Genomic DNA, 22,739 nt, shown 5'->3' with positions numbered 1-22,739 from the left:
TTGAAGTCAAGAAAAATACTCTCAACTTGCCACTTGTTCAGTTCCCTATATCGATACCTTCTATTTGAGCTTTATTTATTAGTGTAAATCCTTGGAAGTTAAACTTATAAATTTATAACGTAATCTTTAAAAATTCTGGATTAAACTTTGGGGTTTGAATTTAAGCGTTTGATTTCTGCAGTTTAGTTTCTTAAAATTGGAAAATTTAGGGGAAACTCCCAAGAAACTCCATAAGATTGTGTTTGGTTGCAATGCAAATAAATTTGCACTGATGCAAAACCATGACAGTGCAAATTATTCAAGTGTAAACCCTGACCTATTTTTGTTTCAAAATTTAGCTTATTTTGTTTGATTGCAATACAAATGAATTAAATTAAGACATGATGCAAAATAAAGTAAAATTCAAAACAAAATTAAACAAGAATTTGCATTTTTTTACATTTGCACTCCAATGCATTTGTTCTAGTGCAAATAAATTTGCACTACAACCAAACATAACCTAAGATTCATAATGGACTTTCCTTCCCACAACTTTCCCAATTTCAATTATTTTCTCAGAAAGCAAAGCAAGCACAGCCTTATTAATGCATCATTAGCTTTGGATGAACCTTACCCTCTCATGTGTTTTTGTTGTTATTTTGACTGGTAATTTATGGATACCCAAAATGATTGGAAAGTGCAAGTGAAAAAGTGTTTTCTTTTTTCACTTTGGAAAGTCATATTCTTTTCTTCCGCAAGTCTGCAGTTAGAGAACATCAGGGAGTAGACTTGAATCGGCATAAATAGCTTTTGATTGTATGTAGAGGTGCAAATTGGAATGGAACCTAGTTTAAAGAATTTACACAGCATATTCAAACTTTAGCAAATCCTCAACCTGAGACCGCACAAATTGCTCCCCTGATTGTCTGTAGTGATCCTTCTGATTATAAGTTGGGTTCAAATTGAGTATCCGATTTGAAGAATTCACACATCGGGCCCAAGCCCACTAAAATGTTAACAAATCATCAAATCATGTGGATGTTTGGCACCATAATGTTTCGTAAGTGTTTCATTTTACGACTTTGTCACATCGGCTAAAAAAAAGTTTCACATGAAAAAGGACAGAAATGCTATTTAAGGGGGGGTGTTCGACAATATAGTATTATTTGAAAACAATAACCAAGGTTCAAATTTTCGATACGATATGCCATATCGGTGGTGCTTTGATACAGGAAGTAAAGGGGGTATGGGGATTTGGGTATTTTCAGGGGATAGACAGGCCCAAGACTGACCCTGCTGAACAATTTTGAAAATAAAAACTAAAAAAAAAAATATTTTTGTTGTATCAAAACACCCGATATGCCTGTTTATAAGTATGCATCAATATCAGCAAAAACAATATAATTTTGCTGATGTGGCAGTTGTTTTTTAAATATATATGCTTAGAAGTCCATGAAAAGGGGGTGTTTCTTAAATCGTCGTCTTCTTGATTCTTGAATCACCAAAGCAATGTAGCACATTGAAATTTGAAAAAGCTAACAATTTGCTTGAGATGCAGTACAGCCATCATTTACACCCATCAGCATGCATCTCCACCAAACATTTTTTTTCAAGAAAAAAATAAAAGAAATGAAATGCAATAAAAATAAAAATAAAAATAAAAACAAAAAGGGAAATACATGAAACAAAACACCTATAAAACAATTTGGTGCCAAACACCCTCCATAACATTTGCCTTCTTAAATGGAGTCCAGATCTGCTCCTCACACAGCGCGTCTCACACCAACCTCACATCATGCCCTGGCCACACATCACTTGAGCATGCAAAGTTACGATACCGGTGACACACTCCGTGAGGAGCATATCCCAATTCTCATAAATGATCTTTTAGTGGCAAACAAAGACTGGTGACACACTGACCCAATTGAGCATGCAAAGTAGAACTGTCAAACCAATTATTAAGTGGGATAATCAGATATTGATTAGACCCAATTATATTGACATCTGTAATTAGCCGTGATAATAACAACTTAAAACTTTATTTTTGATAATATAACCTTAATAAAAATGACAGAAAATAGTAATGGGATTATACATTGATAAAGTCATAAAACAATTGTTTTTAACCAAAATTATCTTTGTATTGTCAGTGAAATTAACCCTTTTAGACATAAAATAGAACAAAAATTATAAGAAAAACCATGATACCTTTTATATATTATTAACTATATAATCAATTCAGGTCTTAATAAGTTTGGAACAAGAACCTGACACAAGCTATTAATCGAAACAAGACCACAGAACCAGAGCCGGTTCAGTTCTGTTGGGTAGACTGGACCAGTTGACAGCCCTAATGCAAAGCCACCTTGTTGTCATCAACTAAGGTGCCATTTGGTAAGTTTTTTTTTGAAAAATCTTTCAACAGGCCTGACAGCCAAAAGACAATGTGAACTTTTGCATTAAAATCTTAACAGCGTAAAGACTGTTTGATTAAGGCTTTTCATGCGTCTTTCCGCACAAAGATGCGATGAAAAAAGTTGAAAAGCTCCATTTCGAGATTTCTGAAAATGGCCCAAAATAAGCTCCGCACGTCTTTTTGGGGAGGCATCTTTTAACGACCAGATCTTTTTCCAACCAAACAGGAAAAGACCAAAACGCAGGCTATCAGGCTTCTAAACAGCCGACAGCCTGCGTGGAAAGATGCACCTAACGGGGCCTCATCTAACTAAAAGGAAAGCCCAGTGCATGAGGATCTCACCATGCGGGGTCTAGGGAGGGACAGATTTACAGTCTTACCCTGCACAGAGGCTGTGTTTCTAAGATTCGAACCCTGGTTGCCCATGTTTCAAATCTTCAACAGCCTCTCTATGAATTGCAAGATACAATCAGTGTCAGAAGCACACTTTAGTTCTTCAGTATGAATTGCAACAACTGAGTGAGAAACATCTCCACCCACCTCACCTGAAAGTAGAAAGTTTAATAATTAACAATAACAAGAAACTACAACTGCAATGAGTATAGAATAGGTCCTACGATCTTCACCTAATGAAAAGGAGAGAAATCAAATTTGAGATGGATGTATAGTCTTTCTTCATTTTTGATTCTCTGTTTTGTAATAATTAAAGAGCATATGGATGCAGTCTTGACCATGATTTGGCACAGCATCTTGCTGTGGCAGGGCTAGTTTTTTATAATTTTTCTTTTTGATCATACAATACCTTCTTCAAAAAAAGAATCAAATCTGAAGTAGGGAAAATATAAAGTTTTATATTTGAAATATTTCAAATTCTTATTCAGAATCACATTCTCCATTATCTTATTTACAAAAGCACGTATTTATAAACTCTGAAAAGCAGGATTAACCAACAAAATTGCTATTCCAAATATAACTCAAAGAAAATAGAAAGTCTCAACTGTCCCATAACCCATTAATATCCTGGCAATAAAATGGTCATAGCATTCCTGACCCACATACGATTCACATGATTTCAATCTCCTTTCAAGTCAAGCAAAACGAGCGCTGTAAGACTTGAACTGCACCAGAAAGGTTGAATTGGTTACTCAGTGACCCATTGACCTTTCTGGGTCCCAGTTAAATGAGGGCTTTCATGGTCTGAACAGGCTAACTTTCTGGTTAACCAGTAAAGCCATCACCAAGTAAGCATTATGGTTTTATGTCCAGTCCGAGTCTTACAATACCGAGCAAAACAGACAAGTTTTAGATCCTGAACAAATAGACAGAGAAAAGTAGCTTCATTCCAACTTCAACTTTCCAAAATTCTAAGAACACTCTACCAAGACAGTAAGACTCTTTAAGACGGTTCATCCTATCCCTAAACCACTAATCAACTATATAATAATTAAAACAAAAAACTCAAATAAACCAAAATCCTGATCAACTGACAATTATGAAATTACCATTGATAAGGAATTGTGAAAACTGATTTCTTTTTTTTTATCAATAACAATGAATTTTATTAATACTTAAGAAAACCAGAGTTACAAGGTAAGGAGCTAAAAAATCTTAACTCCTTACTACCCAATGTATCCCTAACCATGAAACAATTACAAAACAGCCCAAAAGATAGATATTCTGTTCACCCCTTGCCTAGCTAGACCATCTGCCAATGCATTTACACTTCTTACAAGGTGAAAACTGATTTCTTTCACCATGCATTTTTTCCTTGTTTCCATGTCTGCATCATGAAATCATGCTGGAGAACAGGCAAACTAACCCGATGAAATCATGCCAGCAACCTCCAAGAACCAGCCAACCTAGGGATTCTTATGCTAGTCTAATAAGGTTGACTACATAAGAACTTCCTAGGGTTGGAAATTTAGGCAGAGATTTGTTCATCGGCTGGTTCTTGGAGGTTGCTGGCAGTGTGCAATTGTTGCCCGAGAGTTTGTAGAACCTTGGAGAGTGTTCAGTGATCAGGAAGAATCAGGAGGAAGAAATCTCAGTTTTTAGGGTTTCGACCTTGGATTGAAGGTGGCGGCAGAATTTTTCTGGGTAAGTTGGTATCTTTTCTTGAGATAGAACCTAAAAGGGTGTTCTTTTTATCAGTCTGGGAGGTGCGGCTGGAAGACCTTGAATTTTCTTATCATGTTTTAGGGTTTCTTTCTGACCTACGATCAGTTTTAGGGTTTCTAGGACTGAACTAAAGATTTTGTTTGTTGCCAATTCTAGGGCAATATTTAGACCTGTTTCATCATTCAAGAGTTGGTTGTGCTACTTTCTGGAGAATTAACAAATCTGTTTTCTCCTTTCTGGGTGTAATTTCACCTTTTTTTGAGTCCTAAAAGTTCTGTTTTTGACCTATAAACTGAGAAGGGCTGACAGTAATGGAGTTTAAGAACAAAGGGGAAAGTTTTTTGGGGGCTGGTGGTTCTGGTAACATGCCTGAGAATAGTTTTCAGATTACCACTGTCAAGTTTGACGGATCAAATTACTTGGAGTGGGCCCAATCAGCCATGGTGGCTATTGGGGGTAGAGGGAAACTAAATTATTTGTTGGGGGATGTGAAGGAACCAATCAAGGAGGACCAAACCTATGCCAAATGGGTTCAGGAGAACTATTTGGTTGACATGGCTGTGCAACTCCATGCAGCCACACATCAGCCGAAACTATTTGTGGGCAAAAACAGCCAAGGAAATTTGGGATATCATGAAAGAGACCTACTCCCAACCCCTTAATGTTGCTAGGGCTTATGAGCTGAAATGCGAAGTAAATAATCTTAAGCAATGAGAGAAACCGGTCTTGGTTTACTTCTCAAATTTGAAATCCTTATGGCATGAAATTGACCATCTAGAAACAATTGAGTGGGAAAATTAGAATGATGCATAGACTTACAGAAAGCAAGTTGAAACTAATAGGGTGTTTGAGTTCCTAGTTGGTCTGAATTTTGAATACGACATTGTGAGACAGCAACTTCTAACGAGAGACAGTGTAACCTTATCACAAGCCTACTCCTTGGTGCACAGTGAAGAGAGTAAGAGAAAGGTTATGTTGCAGCATCAGCCTTTTGAATCAGCCTTGGCAGCAATTAAACATAAGTTTGGGGTGATAAGGAAAGAGATAGTAAGAAGGAAGACAAGAGGGACCTAGTAATGTGAACATTGCAAAAAGCCAAAACATACCAAGGACACTTGTTGGAAATTACATCCACACCTAGTTCTAGCAAAACTCATAAATAAAAAGGGGAATGCCAATGTGGTGGTTACTACTGACAGTAGTACAGTACAACCTCATCGGGCACAAGAGCCACATCCCTAGGCACCTTAGCTGATGTTTGGGCTTCTCTGACTCGGTTGGAGAGTGAAGTTGGTAATTCAGCACCTTTGTCTCAGTCATTAGTCACAACATCTACTCCAATTTCAGCTTTTGCTCATTCAGGTACATGGGCCTCAGCTTATCATGCTCCAGCCCCAAGTAACACTGAACTTTGTTGGGTGATAGATTTAGGTGCATCTGATCATATGACTAGCTTGTCCTCACTGTTCACTACCTACTACTTATCCTCTGGCAGAGACAAAGTGTCTATTGTTGATGGCTCTCTTGTTCCCATCTCTGGTAAGGGAGACATCAAGTTGTCTAGTTCAATTTCTTTGTCTTCTGTTTTGCATGTTCCTAAACTCAATACTAATTTTCTTTTAGTTAGTAGCATTACCAAAACCCAAAACTGTTCAGCAACTTTCTTTCCTAACTGATGTGTATTTTAGGACTTGGAGACGAAGAAGGTGATTGGTATTGGCCATAAGACAAATAGAATCTACCTGCTTGGAGGGAGCTCACATGGGGAAGATGGTGAAGTTAGGAGGTCTTTTGTTTCTCAATCTATTGGTCAGGTTATGCTTTGGCATAATCGGTTGGGTCATTTATCTTTTAAGTCTTTGAAAAATTTGTTACCTAGTTTGTTTGAGCCTATCTAGATGTCCAACTTGAAATGTGAAAGTTGTGAGCTTGCAAAGCATTGTAGAATTACATACATTAAGTAATAAAAGAAGTAGTATTCCTTTTGAAATGGTGCATACCGATGTTTGGGGACCTTATCATATCACTGCTATGGGGGGGTACAGATACTTTTTGTTGTTTGTTGATGACTATACCCGGTTTTCTTGAGTTTACCTTGTGCGTTCTCGAGATGAGGTTCCTGCATTAACCCGGATCTTCCATTAGATGATTTTAACCCAGTTTGGGATCAAAATCAAAATTTTCAGATCCAGTAATGCAAAAGAGTGTTTTGCATAACCATTAGCCTCATATTTCCTTGACCATGGGATCACCCATCAAAGTACTTGTCCTCATACTCAGCAGAATGGAGTTGCTGAGAGAAGAATAAACACATATTGGAGGTGGCTAGAAGCATCATGTTTAACTCCAATGTGCCTATACATTTCTGGGGGGGATGCCATTCATACAGCCGTATATCTCATCAACTGAATTCCTTCACACGTTCTTGGCATGAAACCTCCATTCACCCTTTTATACCCTGATAAAGAGTTGTTCATCGTTCCCCTTAAAACCTTTGGTTGTACTTGCTTTGTTCAGACCCTTGGTCCTCATCGTTCCAAATTTGATCATAAAGCCTCAAAATGCATTTTCCTTGGTTATACACAAACTCAAAAGGGATATTGCTGCTATGAACCTACTTCTGGAAGGAGGTTTGTCTCTATGGATGTCACTTTCTTTGAGGACGTACCTAATTATCCTATGGTTTCTTCTCAGGGGGAGCATAGTGAGGTGGGGATTCATTCATTAAAAACTCCATTACCTATTCCAGTTACTAAAGAGGGGTGTAATGGAGAGGGTTGTCAAAGGTGTTGGGATTTGAGAATTTATCACATACGGTGATGATTTCGGTCATCATCAGTAGTCCATGCCAGCCCCAATTCCTTCTGTAGATCCAGATCCAAGTACCACTGTTCCTTCATCTTCCATTACAGATGAGATACCTTCCATTGTTGAGCCTTCACCCCCTCCTGTTGAACCTTCAACCCCTTTTGATGACCTTGATCTTCCCATTGCAGTCCGTAAAGGAAAACGCCGTGGCACCTCATCTACATGCCCAAACCATCTTAATTTACTGTCCCTCAGTTTATCACCTATTGGAGCTACTCTCAGGATCTTTCAAATAAGTTCATTTCTGACCCTACTCCTTGTAGTTTTTTCACTCATGCATTTCTGCCACATTCATTTTTTGGACACGTTCTTTTTTTTTTTTTTTTTTGATGAATTTGGACATGTTTCTTGACAGCCCAACACACTGCTCTATACAAATTTGTAGGAATAACAATTGAAACCAAAGACACAGAACAAATTAACAGCGTTAGAAGAAATTCATTACTTGAATGGAAGGAGAAACCTGTGTCAACCCAATTTTGTGGAAAGCGCCAAAACCACCAAAGTATGCTTAAGAACAATGATTAGAGCTATATAGAAATCTCCATACACAATTCAAAATTAGATTAATAGACAATATTCTAAAAAGAGGGGTGCATCTTTGCAGTGCATATACCTATATATAAAAGAATATTAAAAAAAAATAAATCACAAGAAAGCCATCTAGAAGACCCAGAGAAAAATATTTGGTCACTTGCTTCTTAGTAAAAAAGTTGCAACAGGAGACGGCAGGTATCATAGAGCAATCAAAAGTACATAAAATTATCATTTAAAATAGGCAAGCCTCATTCCAAGAAGTTGTTTTGATTTCCAAAAAAAACATTTCAATGGTTTCCATATTTCAATGGCATTTACCTTTTATGTATGGAAACTGTTGAATATGTTAACCTTTTCTTTAGTTTAGTGCCACAGGGAGCATATGTAATTTTACGTTCTTTTATTTTAAAGTGAGTCGCCCTAATATAAATAACAAAAAGGCTGGCGCCACCAGCTTATGTTTTTTTACTCCAAAACTTTTCTCTCTTCTCCCTTCTCTTCTCTCACTGTTCTGATACTCTGCTGTGTATTTACCAAGAAAGCATGGTATCAGAGCAACAGATCTGGGTTTAGGAGCAGTGCAATCAGTCCTTTTCTTCCTCCAATTTTTTTTTTCTTTCTTCTTTTGTCTATTGTGGATTGAATCCAAAGAAAAGGCACATCTGGTTGACATGAGGAGACTTGCTGTATTGTTCTTCCTCTTCCCTCTTGGTCGTGGGCCCAGAAAACACCAAGGGAAGGGAAGCCAAATGCTGTGAAGGGTGTTCCCAATTTCTTTTCTCAACTCTGGGGATCGATTGATCCTTCTGTACCCAGGTGAGTGGGTTATGTAGGTCTACTGACCTGTGGCTGCTGTGAAAGTGTTTCTTCTCTGCCTATGTGGATCAAGTGATCCTTCTTTGTGCCATGAAAGTGAGCTGTTCAGGTCTGCATGTTCTGTAACTGCAGTTTTTTCTTCATTCCTATTAAACTGCAGTGGTTGTGTGGCAAAAAAATAATTGGTGAATTATTGCTTGAAGGGACTGGTCAGACCTGATACTGATATTTTTTTATCTGAACTGGTTCAGTAGTGTGGTAAATCTGAGAACAAGTGATGTTGTGTGGTCACATTTGATTATGCTGTGTGAGAACAAGAACTAAGTTGTGCCTAGAACTGTGACTGGACTAAGTTTTTAATATCTTGACTGAACTGAGAATTAGTACCTTAACTAAATTGACCGAACTGAGAGCAAGTACCATGTCTTTTGAGGATTCTGATATGTCTAGTGTGACCTCTAGTCAGAATGGAATGAGTGGAGGTTTTGACATGAATTTTCCCATGGCTGTGATTCCCTTTGATGATCTAAATTACCTAGGATGGTCAAGGGGAATCAAGCTTTACATAACTGCAAGAGGGAAAGTGGGGTATATCAATGGTAGAGTTAAAGAACCAGAGTCTGGAGGTGTAGAACATGATAGGTGGAACCAGGAAAACAACATGATGATGTCATGGTTGTTATTGTTCATGCTGTCACAAGTGAGAAAGACCTTCATGTGGGCAGAAACAGCTCATGAGATATGGGAGCAAAGCAGGCTAAATCTACATATTCAGAACAATGGCATTATGCTTGATAGAATTCAGATCTGTACCAGAATTAGTTTAAGAATAACAATAGAAAGAGATAGAAGAGAGAAGAGAGTATAAAGAAGAAGAGAAAAGAAGAGAAGAGAAGAGAAGAAAAGTCTGGTTTAAACTAGAGAATTCACTCTCTCTAGCCAGTCAGGTTTTAGTTATAGTTTTCTATAATAAAAACAAAAAGCCTGTTATGCCCCTACTTAAGTATGGGACACATCACTTAAGTAGTTGCACCTCACACCAAACATAGATAAAAAGACTGAACTACCCTTATACAGTCGACACTAACACACCCCCTCAAGCTGGTGAGTATATATCATATAGTCCCAGCTTGTTACAAATATAGTCCACTCTTGCCCGACTCAACCCTTTGGTGAACAAATCTGTCCATTGACTTCTTGTGTTAACATATAAAGTGTTTATTACTCCACTAAGCACCTTCTCTCTCACAAAGTGACAATCAATTTCTATATGTTTTGTTCTTTCATGAAAAACTGGATTAGAAGAGATATGGACTGCAGCCTGGTTGTCACAATAAAGTTTCATCAAAGTGTCAATCAAGTACCCCATCTCTTTAGAAGATTTCTCAACCACACTAGTTCACAAGTTGTATGTGTCATGGGTCTGTATTCAGTTTCTGCACTGCTTCTTGCTACCATCGTTTACTTTTTATTCTTCCATATCACCAGATTGCCTCCAAGAAAAGTACAATAACCTGTAATGGACCTTATGACAGATATAGAACCAGCCCAATCAGCACCGGTGTATCCTTCTATTTCAAGGTTTCCTCCACTCTTGTATAACAAGCCACAACCAGGAACTCCCTTCAAATACCTACAATCCTTAGAACAACATCCCAATGTGGAACCCTAGGATTTTGCATAAACTGACTCACCACACCAACTGCACATGAAATATCTAGTCGTGTAATGGTTAGGTAGTTTAGCTTGCCCACCAACCTCCTATACCTTCCAGGGTCCTCGAACTCCTCATCCACATCACTACTCAATTTGGTATTTAGTTCCATAGGTGTTTCAACTGGTTTGGCACATAACAATCATGTCTCCACCAGCAAATCAAGTGCATACTTCCTCTGACACAGGTTAATACCTTGCTTCAACCTTGCTACTTCTATCCCCAAGAAATATTTCAATTTCCCAAGGTCCTTTGTTTGGAAGTGCTAGTGTAGAAAGGTTTTCAGCCTATCAATTCCCAACCTGTCACTGCCATTAATAACAATGTCATCTATATAAACCACCAATAAAATCTTCACAAAATGTGAATCATAGCCGAATACTGAGTGATCAACCTTACACTGTTTCATGCCAAACTTCTTCATCACTTCACTGAATCTACCAAATCACACACTGGGGAACTGTTTCAGTCCATAAAAGTCCTTCTTTAGTCTACACACCTTACCACCATCCTCCCCCTAAGCAACGAACCTTAGCGGTTGCTCCATATAGACATCCTCAAGGAGATCACCATGTAAGAAGGCATTCTTGATGTCAAGCTGAAGCAAAGGCCAACCGTACATAGCAGCTAGAGATATCAAGACACGGATTGGACCAATTTGAGCAACCAGAGAGAAGGTCTCAGTGTACTCAATACCATACATTTGGGAATATCCCTTGACAACCAGGCGAGCTTTCAACTGCTCTACACTATCATCAAGAAAATACTTAACAGTGTATACCCACTTACAACCTACTGCATGTTAGTTCTAAAGAGCAACTTGCAGACATTTTCTTTATAATTAAAAAGGATAATTTTCCTTAATAAAACTAGTGCAGTTACAAGCTTCCTTTGGAGAGGCACGAGCTGCATCCTCTCCTACCAGTAGGAATAAAGACAAAAGATAGAAGACAGGTTCAGTCTACAATTGAGCCCAATACAAACTTTCCCTATCTACCCCTTGCTTTGCAAGACCATCAGCCAGAGAGTTTGCCGACCTCCCCACCCATTGTATTCTTACAATCAAGCTTCTTGTTAGGCAATTGAACTTTTTAATTTCATTCTTAAAACACCACACTACAGATTCCGGATTTCGTAGCCAGCCCACTACTACGTTGGAGTCCCCTTCTATTATCATCTGTTCCACACCTATCTGCACTGCTAATTGTACTCCCTGGATAGCGGCAGCAAGTTCCGCTCTAGTAGAGTTTCCAACTCCTATGGGTCCTGAGAAAATAAGGACCACATTCCCACTCTCATTCCTCTATACCCCTCCCACCCCTAACGGACCAAGATTACCAAGACTGCTCCCATCGAAATTCAGCTTCAAGAATCTTTCAGGAGGGGGTTCCCAAGCCATGCTTACTTTAGTTTTTTTGGATGAACAATTAGCCACTACTAACCAATTCCTCCACACATCATTGAATGAGAATTGATGGAATAAATTCAGTGATTTTAGCCATAAGATCACCCTATTTAGAATGCACTCATTCATCTCTTCTAGGCTTCTCTCCTTCTCTTGGAAAATTCTGGCATTCCTTTCTTCCCACACCAACCAAATCAACGCTGCTCTTGCACACCTCCACATGATTCTTCCTCTTCTATGCCGCCAAGGGAAGAAAGCAGGATCAAAGGACAAACTTGCATCTGCTGGCCTAACCAACCTGCACCCAAACAATGAGAAGAGCCACTCTCATAACTCTGCAGTAAATGAACAAGATATCGTATGGTTACAGTCCTCACCACGTGACCTGCAAAGAATACACCAAGAGGGTGAGAGGTAGAGAAAAGGTCTTCTCTTTTGTAGAGTGTCAAAGGTGTTTATTTTCCTATAATACACTTCCCAACAAAAAGCCATAACCTTAGGGGGAATAGGCCTGCACCAAATTTCCTTAAAAGGGAAAGGCTGGTTGGGGGTAGACTGAGTAATGGATTTAAAAAAAAAAGTAGTGCATGAAAGGATCCACTCCGCTGGGGTGTCCAAATCCGAGTATCATGTTCAGAAGGGTCCAAACATACCGTATCAAGTAGACTTAGCAGATTTGTGAGAGACACAATTTCCTCTTCCCTTAAACCTCTACGAAACCCAAAGTCCCAGTTTGGTGTTAATGGGTTATTCATAATGGAAAAAAACTTTGGCACAACATGCTTTTTGTACCTAGAAACAGAGAACAAAGAAGGGAAAAGGTCCTTCAATGGAACCTCTCCCATCCAAGTATCCTCCCAAAATAGGAATGAATTACCATTGCAAACATCATACCTAACAAAAATGAGGAATTAAGGAAGAATGCCATGAATAGCTTTCCAAGGTGTTGCCAAGGTTTCCCGCTGTGATACTCTAGCATCCCATCCATTTTCTGAGCGGCCATGAATACTACCCACCACCTCATGCCAAAGTCTCTCTCTCTCTCTCCACTGGCCACCTCTATAGCCACTTCCCCAGCAATGCTTTATTTTTTTTAATCAAATTCCCTAACCCCAAACCCCCTTCCTCTTTATTCCAGCAAACCACCTCCCATTTTATCAAGTGATCCTTTTTACCCTCCCCTGGCTCCCAAAGAAAGTCTCTCATCAACTTCTCTAGCTTCTTAGCTTCCCTAGGTGGTATCCTAAACATAGATAGGAAATAGGTTGGTAAGTTAGCAAGTGTGGCTCTTATCAACGTGATTCTACCCCCCAAGGATAAGTAGTTTTTCCTCCACGAAGTTAACTTCTTTTGGAACCTCTCTACCACTGGACACCAAAAGCTACTCTCCCTAGGGTTTGCCCCTAACGGAAGGCCCAAGTAGGTCATAGGCCAAGACGAGATAGAACAACCTAAACTTCTTGCTATAAACTCCACCTCCCTATCCTCCAAGTTAACACCAGCTACACAACTCTTTTCGAAGTTGACACTCAAATTTGACAACCTCTCAAAGCTTCTAACCAATTCCTTGAAATTCCTCACTCTCTCAATATCATCCCCATCACAGAAAATCAGAATATCATCTGCAAATTGGAGATGGGTGACCGGAATACCATCCCTCCCTATTCTCCACCCTTTAATCACATCTTCTCAATCAGCCTTTGAGATCATTCTACTAAGCACCTCTGCTATTAGAGTGAAGAGGAAGGGTGATAGAGGGCCCCCTTGCCTGATACCTCTACAGGCTGGGAAGAAGTCCTTCACCATTCCATTAGCCAAGACAGAGTAATGGCAGGAACTGATACATCCATAAATCCAACTACACCATTTATTCCCGAATCTACAATTTCTCAATACTTCTACCAAAAAGTGTCAATCCACCAAATCATAGGCCTTTTGTAAATCCAACTTACAGACAAAGCCTCTTCTTTTAGATCTTCTCATATCCTCCACGCACTCATTAGCAATTAGGATCTGATATGCTATCTCTCTCCCTTGTACAAAGGCTCCTTGTGCTTGGCTTATTAAGGATGGGAGAATTTCTTTAAGCCTCAAAGACAACACCTTAGTCAAGATTTTGTAAATGCTAGTTACAAAACTAATTGGCCTGAAGTCCTTAGGTTGGATAGCATCTGATTTCTTAGGGACTAAGGCCAAGAAAGTGGCATTGGCTCCCGGACTTACTATATGATTCTCTAAAAAATCCTCAAAAGCATCACAAAAATCTTCTTTCAAGATGTCCCAGCAATCTTGGTAGAAAGCCATAGTAAATCCGTCGGGACCTGACACCTTAGATCTATCCATCATAAACATTGCCCTCCTAATCTCCTCTTCTTCAATATTCCTTTCTAACCACCTTGCTTTTTCTTCCTCTAATCTCGGCCATTCCAAACCTTCCAAAGTCACCTTCTCATTCAAAGACCTACTATAGATGGATTTAAAATGATTTACAAGGGTCCTGGCTATATCCTCTTGGTTGGTAACTACCTGCCCTTCTATTTCTAGTCTAGCTACTAATTTCTTCCTCCTTCTACCATTTGCCAGCTCATGAAAGAACCTAGTATTCCCATCCCCCTCTTTAATCCGCTTGTGCCTTGACTTCTGCCTCTAGCAAATCCCTTCTCTGAGTAAAACCTCTTCTAGGTCCTTCTTCAATTGTCTTCTTGATTCTCTATCTTGTTCACTCAACAACCCTTGGGCTTCCTTTTCATCCAATTTTTCAATTTGTGTGACAAGCTCAACTTTTGTTCCTCCACCCTACCAAAGTGATCTTTATTCCACTCCTTCAATTTGACTCTCAGTCTCTTCAACTTCTGATGAAATTTAATTCATTTCCACTTTATTCCCCTTAACTCCTCTTCCAGCAATCCTTCACTATGCTTTCAAACCCAGGATGAGTTAACCACATATTCTAAAACCTAAATGGTTTAGGTCCACTAACTAGGGATTCCACACCAATCTTGATGGGACAATGGTTTGATGTGACCCTAGGCAAAGCTCTAGAGACCAAGTTCCCCCAGTAGTTTTCCCATTCTAAGTTGAATAGAAACCTATCCAGCTTTGAACACAGCGGATTATCTTGAAAGTTGTGAATCTAGCTTGCAGCAGTGGAATTTCTTTTAGCTCGCAATCTTCTATAAACCCAATAAATTTCCTCATACTTGTTGTAAATTTGTAATTGACTGGACATGATTGCTAGATTCCTCTAAGTATCTTGTGACATTAAAATCCCCTCCCAGACACCAAGGTCCATCCCATAAACCCCGAATTGCATACAATTCCTCCCACAATTCATTTCTTTCTCTGTAGGAATTAGGGTCGTACACATTGGTCAACACCCAACAAAATCCATCATCTACATTCTTGAATTTAATGGAGATCGAGTATCTACCCACTAGCTTCTCCACTGCTTCCACTACCCCATTCTTCCATACGGTGACAATTCCTCCCAAGGCACCCCAGGATGGAGCCGAGGACCAACTAACACCCCTAATCCTCCAAAATCCTCTTACCCATCTTCTATCCAATTCAGAGAGCTTCTTTTCTTGCACTATCACAATGTCAGGCTTCTCTCTTGTGAATAAATCCTTTATTACCCTCCTTTTCCTAGCACTCCCCAAGCCTCTCACATTCCAACTGATAATTCTCATGGACACACTTTCAATAAAGTCCATTCTGAAGTCAACTCCTTACCTAGAGTTCTTCCTCCTCTCTCCCCTTCCACTAAACTCAATATCAGCCTCAATGTCGGATATTAGTCATTGCACCTCAATCCTTTCCTTCTTTCTATGCTCCCTTTTCTCCTCTTTTTTTTCCTCGGGTTTCCTTTGGTATGTTTTAACTACTTCCTTTCCCACCCCAAGGTCAACCTTTTGATAATCTCTTCCTGTTTCAGAATTCAATTATGTCCTCTTATCTTCTTCTATTTCAGCCCCCTCTCCTTCCTCACTAGGCAATCCCTTCTTCTGAAAATTCCTTTCCAAGTAATCTTCCTTCAATCTAACTTGCAGACATATTTACGAAAGGCTTACATCACTCGCGGCACGATGACTTATGTGACAAGTTGGGCATGATTGATATCTATGTCCCAACTTGAGGGGGAGTGTTGAATATGTTAGTCTTTTCTTTAGTTTAGTGCCGCAGGGGCACATATGTAATTTTACCTTCTTTTATTTTAAAGTGAGTCGCCCTAATATAAATAACAAAAAGGATGATGCCACCAGCTTATGTTTTTTGACTCCAAAACTTTTCTCTCTTCTCTCTTCTCTCTTCTCTCTTCTCTCTTCTCTCTTCTCCCTTCTCCCTTCTCTTCTCTCACTGTTCTGATACTCTGTTGTGTGTTTACCAAGAAAACAGAAACTTTGTAAACCAAATATCATTGATGCATCTTATACAGGCCTACTGACATAAATCGGTGCCACAAGGTTGCAAAAGGACAAGTTGATTTCAATGACACAAGCTTTTTGATGCTTCAACGATGACTTTTGAAAGAAAAGATGGGGTAAGGAAAGAGTTTCACTACCTGATTCTAACTCTTTCATTGGAGTCTAACCAGCCAAACAAGGAAGATCATGCGACCCATGGACTTCATGAAGAATCAGACATAAAGAGAAAACAGACATTGCAGAGAAGTTAAGGACCAACCATTAATTTGGAAAAGAGAGTCCAACATCTTTTTACAGAAAAATGACCCCCCCCCCTTCTAAGGAAGCCAACATTAGCTTGCACAGATACAGAAAGCAACCATGTTAAGAAAATACAAAATCTAAAGTAGTTTACAGCATATTTTAAGGGAGTGAGGGCCATATTAGGTATCCAGAATTACTCTCTCTTCAAGGATTTGGAGTTGCTACAGTGAATGGGATTTTAGTTCAATCTAGAGGTTCCAAAGCTTGGCCTCTTACAAAATAGATACTTCATTCCAAAGTAAGAAAAGTAAAATCCATCATCCCTATAAAATCTCTAGCTTTTCTAAGTCAGTATTGTTTATCAGTCTAAAGTTTGATTTTTACTTGGCAAGGGCAATACACTAGAAATGGAAATACTTCACCAAATTTAATGCAACCACAAAATTTTTGCGAACTTGATGCTTCCAGAACCATACATTACATTGAAATAAATGAAGAAATGAATATTTGAGCAAGAGTAGGAGACTTGAGAAGAAACAAATAATTATTTGAATCAGATATTTGGGTAAAAGAATTTACTCCTTTCTAACCAACTCCTTTCAATGACTAACACATTTGACGTAGCAATTTGATTATAGTGGTTGGACCCTCTACATATTCCTTGATTTCATTGGATCAACTATCAATACTTCTACCTCCTCTATATTTTGTATTTATATAACATTTTGATGGTGTTTGCCTATATGGTCATCAAGAATTTTCCTTAAGTAGTTCAGCTGCTCGAATTCACCTTGAAGCTCCTCCCACTGTAAGAATGATAACAATAAGAAACTCACAACATCAGCCATAATATAAATAGAAGAATACTGAGAATTAATATGTACAACAAGAGCTACCAATCCAAGATGTCACCCACTGATCAAATAGTCCATGCTTATTCAATACCTGGGTGGGTAAAATTTGAAGTAAAGGCATCACCAGCCTCTCCCTCATAGCTCATCGGTATTAACTACAATAATTATCATTCAAGCTATGAAATTTATATTTGTTACATCTACAAGCTGTCTAAAACTTATTAATAACATATTCTCACTGAAGATACTTCTCCCACATGTAGAGGATGTAATGACATAAAAGGCTCATAATATATAAATTTTCCATTTTATGGGCAGAAATCAAAAACGATTCCTCATATTTAGCTCTTTATCTCCATGCTTAAATAATTTGGACTTTCTATCTAGGTTTTTGAAGTAAAAAAAACAGACACCAGTTATGATTTTCCTTAGTTAAAGAACAAACTTCATTACAATATCCACAGCAATGTTCCCAAGCTGGCTGTAAGTGTGTTGTGTATAGTGTGTGTGTGTGTGTATGTGTGTGGAGGGGGGAGGGGGAAACAGTTCCTTGGGTGTTTTTAAATGCCTAAGTGAGAACAGATATCTATGTTCCACTTGATGGGGATTTTAGTGATATTGACATATAACTCAATAGGGGCACTTTTGTACTTTTATTGGTTTTACACCTTAGGACAAACACAAAGGAACTCAACCCCAACTGAACAGCAGCAAGACCCACATCAGCTTCACCCCAAACCAAAAAAGGTAAAAAAAACACTACCCCACTGAGAGCAAGATTTCAAACCCTGCCCCTCCTAAACGCCTACAAAACAAAACCACCATTCAGACCTTGACCACATCCGCAAAAACATCAGCAACTACCTATTCAGGCCTTACAATCACACTTCCAAACCCCAACCCAGCCTCAAACCCAATTACTTGAATGCTAGAGAATCAACGGCGTAAGTTTGCCACCTCTCTTCTTAAAAATTTCTAGCTTTTTTCACCTTCTTGGTAGGCCCTATGCCAAACATAATTCCTCTCAATCTGGCAAACACTTTTGAAATCAGAAAGATTGCTAACACTTAATCTTTTAAAACACTTTACTGCATTAGGATTCTTCTTAACCTCTTTAACAGCTTTAACACTATCATTAATGCTGTCAAACTCCAACACAACATTCTTTTCAATAGTCTTGAATTCTACTCCCCCACACCCTTCTCTATCAACCACTCCACCAAATCCCCCTGCCCCTAAATTAAAACCATCCTCATCATGAACCAGCTTCTTTTCCTCTCTATCCCTCTCCTAGAGCTCTTTTTTAATAAGTAATAGTAATTTTTATTGAACAATCAGAAATAACAGGTTATACAGTGAAGTTTAAACATCTCCAGCTCTTTAACATCTTCCTTGCAACTTCTTCCCCCCCCCCCCCTTCTCAAGAAGAATAAACCCAGTGTTTTACCCACCTCCACTAACTCTCTACTATATGTGTTTCATCCAATGTAACTTCATCCTCTAGATTCTCTTCCCCTTTAACTTCATACTCATCTTCCTCATTCTCATTTAATGGTCTTGTTCTGTATCTTCATTTCCTACTAAACATCTTAGCACAATCCAACTAGGAGGGTGCAAGTGAGTTTCCAATGGACATAAAGGTCAGCTAATAGTGTGGCTGATGCTTTAGCAAAACAAGGGGTGGGGAGAAAGCAATAAAAAAATGAAGATTATTGATAAAAAAAAAAAAGACAATACACAGGTTTGATTCTGCAAGAGGCCCCTTTGTGCTGCCAAAGGTTAGGACCATATCCAATCTACCCTTCCCAAGACCCCAGATGGCTGGGACCAACATTGAACAATGGTCTTTAGAAGTATTGGAAAATGATACTTAGTTCTAGAAAAATGAATATATAACATGACATCAACATAGTAAATGTATACTTGTATCCATACTCATTTTTCTGGATCTCCAGAAATAGAGATTCATGCCTCCTTTTTCCATATCCAGTTTGTGTATTAACAGTATCTAGGTGTCTTAAACATTATTAAAGATGTTAAAGCATTTCCTTTTTGGAACTTACTTCTCGATAAGACAAAGACACTAATTTCCAACCAGCAGCAGTAATATACTGGCGCTTCAGCATGGTGTGACCTAAGGGGGTCCCTGCAGGGTCAATGGAGATAAAAGGATAAAAACAATGTTCAGAGAAAAATCAGCAAAACTGCTAAAGCTTAAGCTATGAAAATATTTAGGTAAAAAGAGAACACCAGAATTCCGTGAGAAGTGAGTCGGTCCATCAATCTCCAGAGCAACCTTTTGATCAACCAAGACTGCATCCAAGGTATATCCATCTACAGCATATTCTCTAACCCAATCAAAGCCCGTGCTGACAAGAAGGCGAGCCACTTCCTTTTGGAATGAAGAAGTTGTTTTCTGATTAAACCTCTTAGTTTTCCCAATCTGTACAATTTTCTCCTTCAGGTTAGACTTCAAAGATAAGTCAAGCTGTGGGTATTCAAGCTTCAAACACTGGTTCACAAGATGAACCTGAGAAGCGAACATGATATCCTCCCTATACAGCTCTGAAATCCTTTGCTCCTCAAATTGGCTTAGAGTCTTCCACAAATTGGAGAAGAAAACCCTATCCATTTGTCCAAGAACAGCATAAGACCATGCTATATTACCAAGTTGATCCCTAGTAAAATTGAGTACAGGAGAATCTAAAGACTCCTCCAAGGTAAGATCCTCCATGCTTTCCAGGCTTCTTTCTCCTTCCAAGAAGTATTTGAAATTGGCTGCATTTCCAAAAGCATCATCAAGGGAATTCATTAAAAGGTCTGCTGGCTCATAAAGAGAAGCAAAGGCCCACAAAACCTGAGCAAGCTCTTGCTCGGAAAAAGTATGAATTATATCTGATGCCCTTCTGGATAATTCTGAAAAGAGTTCTGAAGCAGAGTGCTGCATTGAAGCAAATGCACCTGCTAGATTAGCAACATTTTGTGAATTGAAGTCCTCAACTTTGGTTACTGCCACTTCTGCAACTCTATCCATTTCTGACATATATAGTAGCTCACCCCCTATCTTTGACAATGCCCAGGCAATATTGGAGATACCCTGAGCAGAGCATTCGGGTAATGCTGCCATCGCGATGGCCACAAGCATAGACATCCCTCTTTGACGAGCAAATGCCAACCTATGACTTCTTATCATACAGACGCTCTCCATGTTTTTAGCAATTCGGTGAAGGGCAGTTGCAATGTTCAAAGGGGTGAGAGGGGATGGGTTCAATCCTTTCCCCACTGCTAAGATTGTCTCAGTAGATACTTCCAGTACTTCTTCTGCAGTCTGTGCTTCTATAATTGCTTTATTCAAGGTTACTTCTTTCTTCCTATCAGAGGGTCCAGAGAACTGGGAGAGCCTTTGCACAAAAGCATCCCTTGCTTTCTCCTTCCTTTCTTCGAACATACCACCTGCAAGCATACTCACTGTCCTTCTAAGGTGGCCGGTACCATCTGCAGGGTCCATATCCCCCATATCAAATTCTTCATCTGAATATTCTTCTGCTATCTTGCTTCTAGTACTGATCTTCTCTGTGTTGCTCCGCTTGTTCTTGTTCTTGTTCTTCTTCTTCTTAGCAGTAATTAAATCTTCCATGGTATGAGTCAAGCCACGTGCCTCAATGGATTTCAATGCAACCTTCCTTGCCCTCACACACCAATCCATCCCTTCGGTATCATCGAGCAATTTCGACTTTTGACGGTTTCTCTTCTTAGGGGGCTGGAACCCTAATGGATCGAGCTCCCCAACAAATTCCAACTCCCAGTCCATGTCATGCTCTTGCTGATCCTCCTCTACACTTTTAACACCAACCGAAACATTCCATCTTATGTTTCTGCAATTCCTTCCGAGAAAACCCAGCTCGAGTTTCCTATAAGAAAGCCCATATCCCAATTTCGTTATTGGAAGCTTCTGAAGTCTTTTTTGAGCAAAATTCAGCGTCTGCAAGCATCTCTGAGGCACAAATGTATTAAACAACCCATCCATTTTTACGAAGAGAGAAACGACAACTTGAAGGACTCAGAACCACTGGGGACTAGCTCAAAGAAAAGACTCTCCTCTCACACCCATGAAGGAATATAATCAGTTCTGGAGAAATAAAGAGAAAAAGAAAAATGACCCAAGAACAAGAATCCAGTTGTTACAGAGAACAACGGTAAAATCTCGCATAACCAGAAGCAATCCAGTTCCTACAGTTGCGAAACAACGGCAGAAGTCTTACTATTACCACATATTGGCATTGAATTTCTAGCCATTGCATAAATATGAGATGAAATGGAGAGGAGGTGCTTTGATCCCTCGATCACTCTCTCTCACTTATCTTGTTTCACTGCATGAACGAGCAATTGGATACACGGAGAAGGTAGTGGACTGGTGGTATCTTCTCCCATGGAGAGTGAAGGACAAAGAGATTACCAAAAGTTCGGGTCGGGATAAGCGTATGTAGCCGTCTGGTTGCAGCATCACTTGCCACGTTTGCATATTCAATACTTCATCGGATTTTTTGAATAAAAAAAATATGATAAATTACAAAGACCCCTTGTACTATGGGCTCAGTGACAAAATCCCCGTTCTAATTTTTTTTTGCGACAAATTACCCCTAAACTTTAGCCGTTAGATAAAAACCCCCTTTCGTTAACGTTCTAACAGTTAAATACAAAAAAAAATTCACCCGACTGTTTATAATTTTTTAAATGTCCAAACTACCCCTTGTCACTGTCCCCCTTTTGCAACATCACGGCTATAGCGTCACGTTTATTGTCACAAATACTCGTTGTATTATGGTGTCAGTGACAATGACCCCTCCCCTTCATTAGCATTCCATCAGATAATTTCGAAAAAGGTTTTCATCCGACTGTTTAAAGTTTTTTAAACAGATAATGTTGTACCGACCCTATTACGTCTCATCTTTTACGATTGTTTTGTTCATGTGCCATAAAAGAATTCATAGACAGGCCCAACTCCGTTGCCGATGCAACAAGGCCGGAGCTTCGGATCTCCGACATCCCTCGATCAAAATGCAACAATACGATCCATAGTCAAGCTGGTTGTCAGTGCCATTGCAGGTGCCATGACGGAATTCTTTGATAGGCCCAACTCCGATGCCGGTACAACATGACCGGAGCTTTGAATCTCCGACATCTCTCGACAAACATTTGCTCCTTGGGCTTCGCATTTAGGAAGAAAAACGCATGTTGGAATAAGCCAGCCAAAAACAAGTCCTGAATTAATTTTTCATGGAAAAGCCATACACATTTAAGTTAAATTATTGAACAGAAGCTGATTGATCATGTGGCTATGATCACTTGATCCCAACAACTATGT

At 39.2% G+C, this 22,739-nt stretch overlaps 1 protein-coding gene across 2 annotated transcripts; it reads right to left on the bottom strand.

Annotated features, from left to right (window-relative positions):
• Positions 1 to 1,504: 1,504 nt before the first annotated feature.
• LOC148845864 (RAP domain-containing protein, chloroplastic-like) lies at positions 1,505 to 21,873 on the bottom strand. 2 transcript variants are annotated; one of them, XR_016102436.1, is made up of 4 exons: positions 19,625 to 21,873; positions 19,438 to 19,520; positions 17,100 to 17,326; positions 1,505 to 2,940 (listed from the first exon to the last, which is right to left on the bottom strand). XR_016102436.1 is itself a non-coding variant. In XM_088955646.1 (3 exons), exons 1-3 carry the CDS (start codon positions 21,399 to 21,401, stop codon positions 17,234 to 17,236), a joined length of 1,953 nt encoding a protein of 650 aa, XP_088811772.1. In that variant the 5' UTR covers positions 21,402 to 21,873; the 3' UTR covers positions 17,047 to 17,233. The 2 variants fall into 2 exon arrangements, 1 of the variants encoding a protein (XP_088811772.1); XM_088955646.1 differs by lacking the exon at positions 1,505 to 2,940 and having other exon boundaries at positions 17,047 to 17,326.
• Positions 21,874 to 22,739: the final 866 nt, after the last annotated feature.

The sequence above is a fragment of the Nelumbo lutea genome, chromosome 7 (genome assembly GCF_056320005.1).
Source record: "Nelumbo lutea isolate HS-2025 chromosome 7, American lotus-T2T, whole genome shotgun sequence".
Taxonomy (NCBI): domain Eukaryota; kingdom Viridiplantae; phylum Streptophyta; class Magnoliopsida; order Proteales; family Nelumbonaceae; genus Nelumbo; species Nelumbo lutea.
The sequence above is the reverse complement of the archived record's forward strand: the minus strand, read 5'-3'. Positions and strand labels throughout refer to the sequence as shown.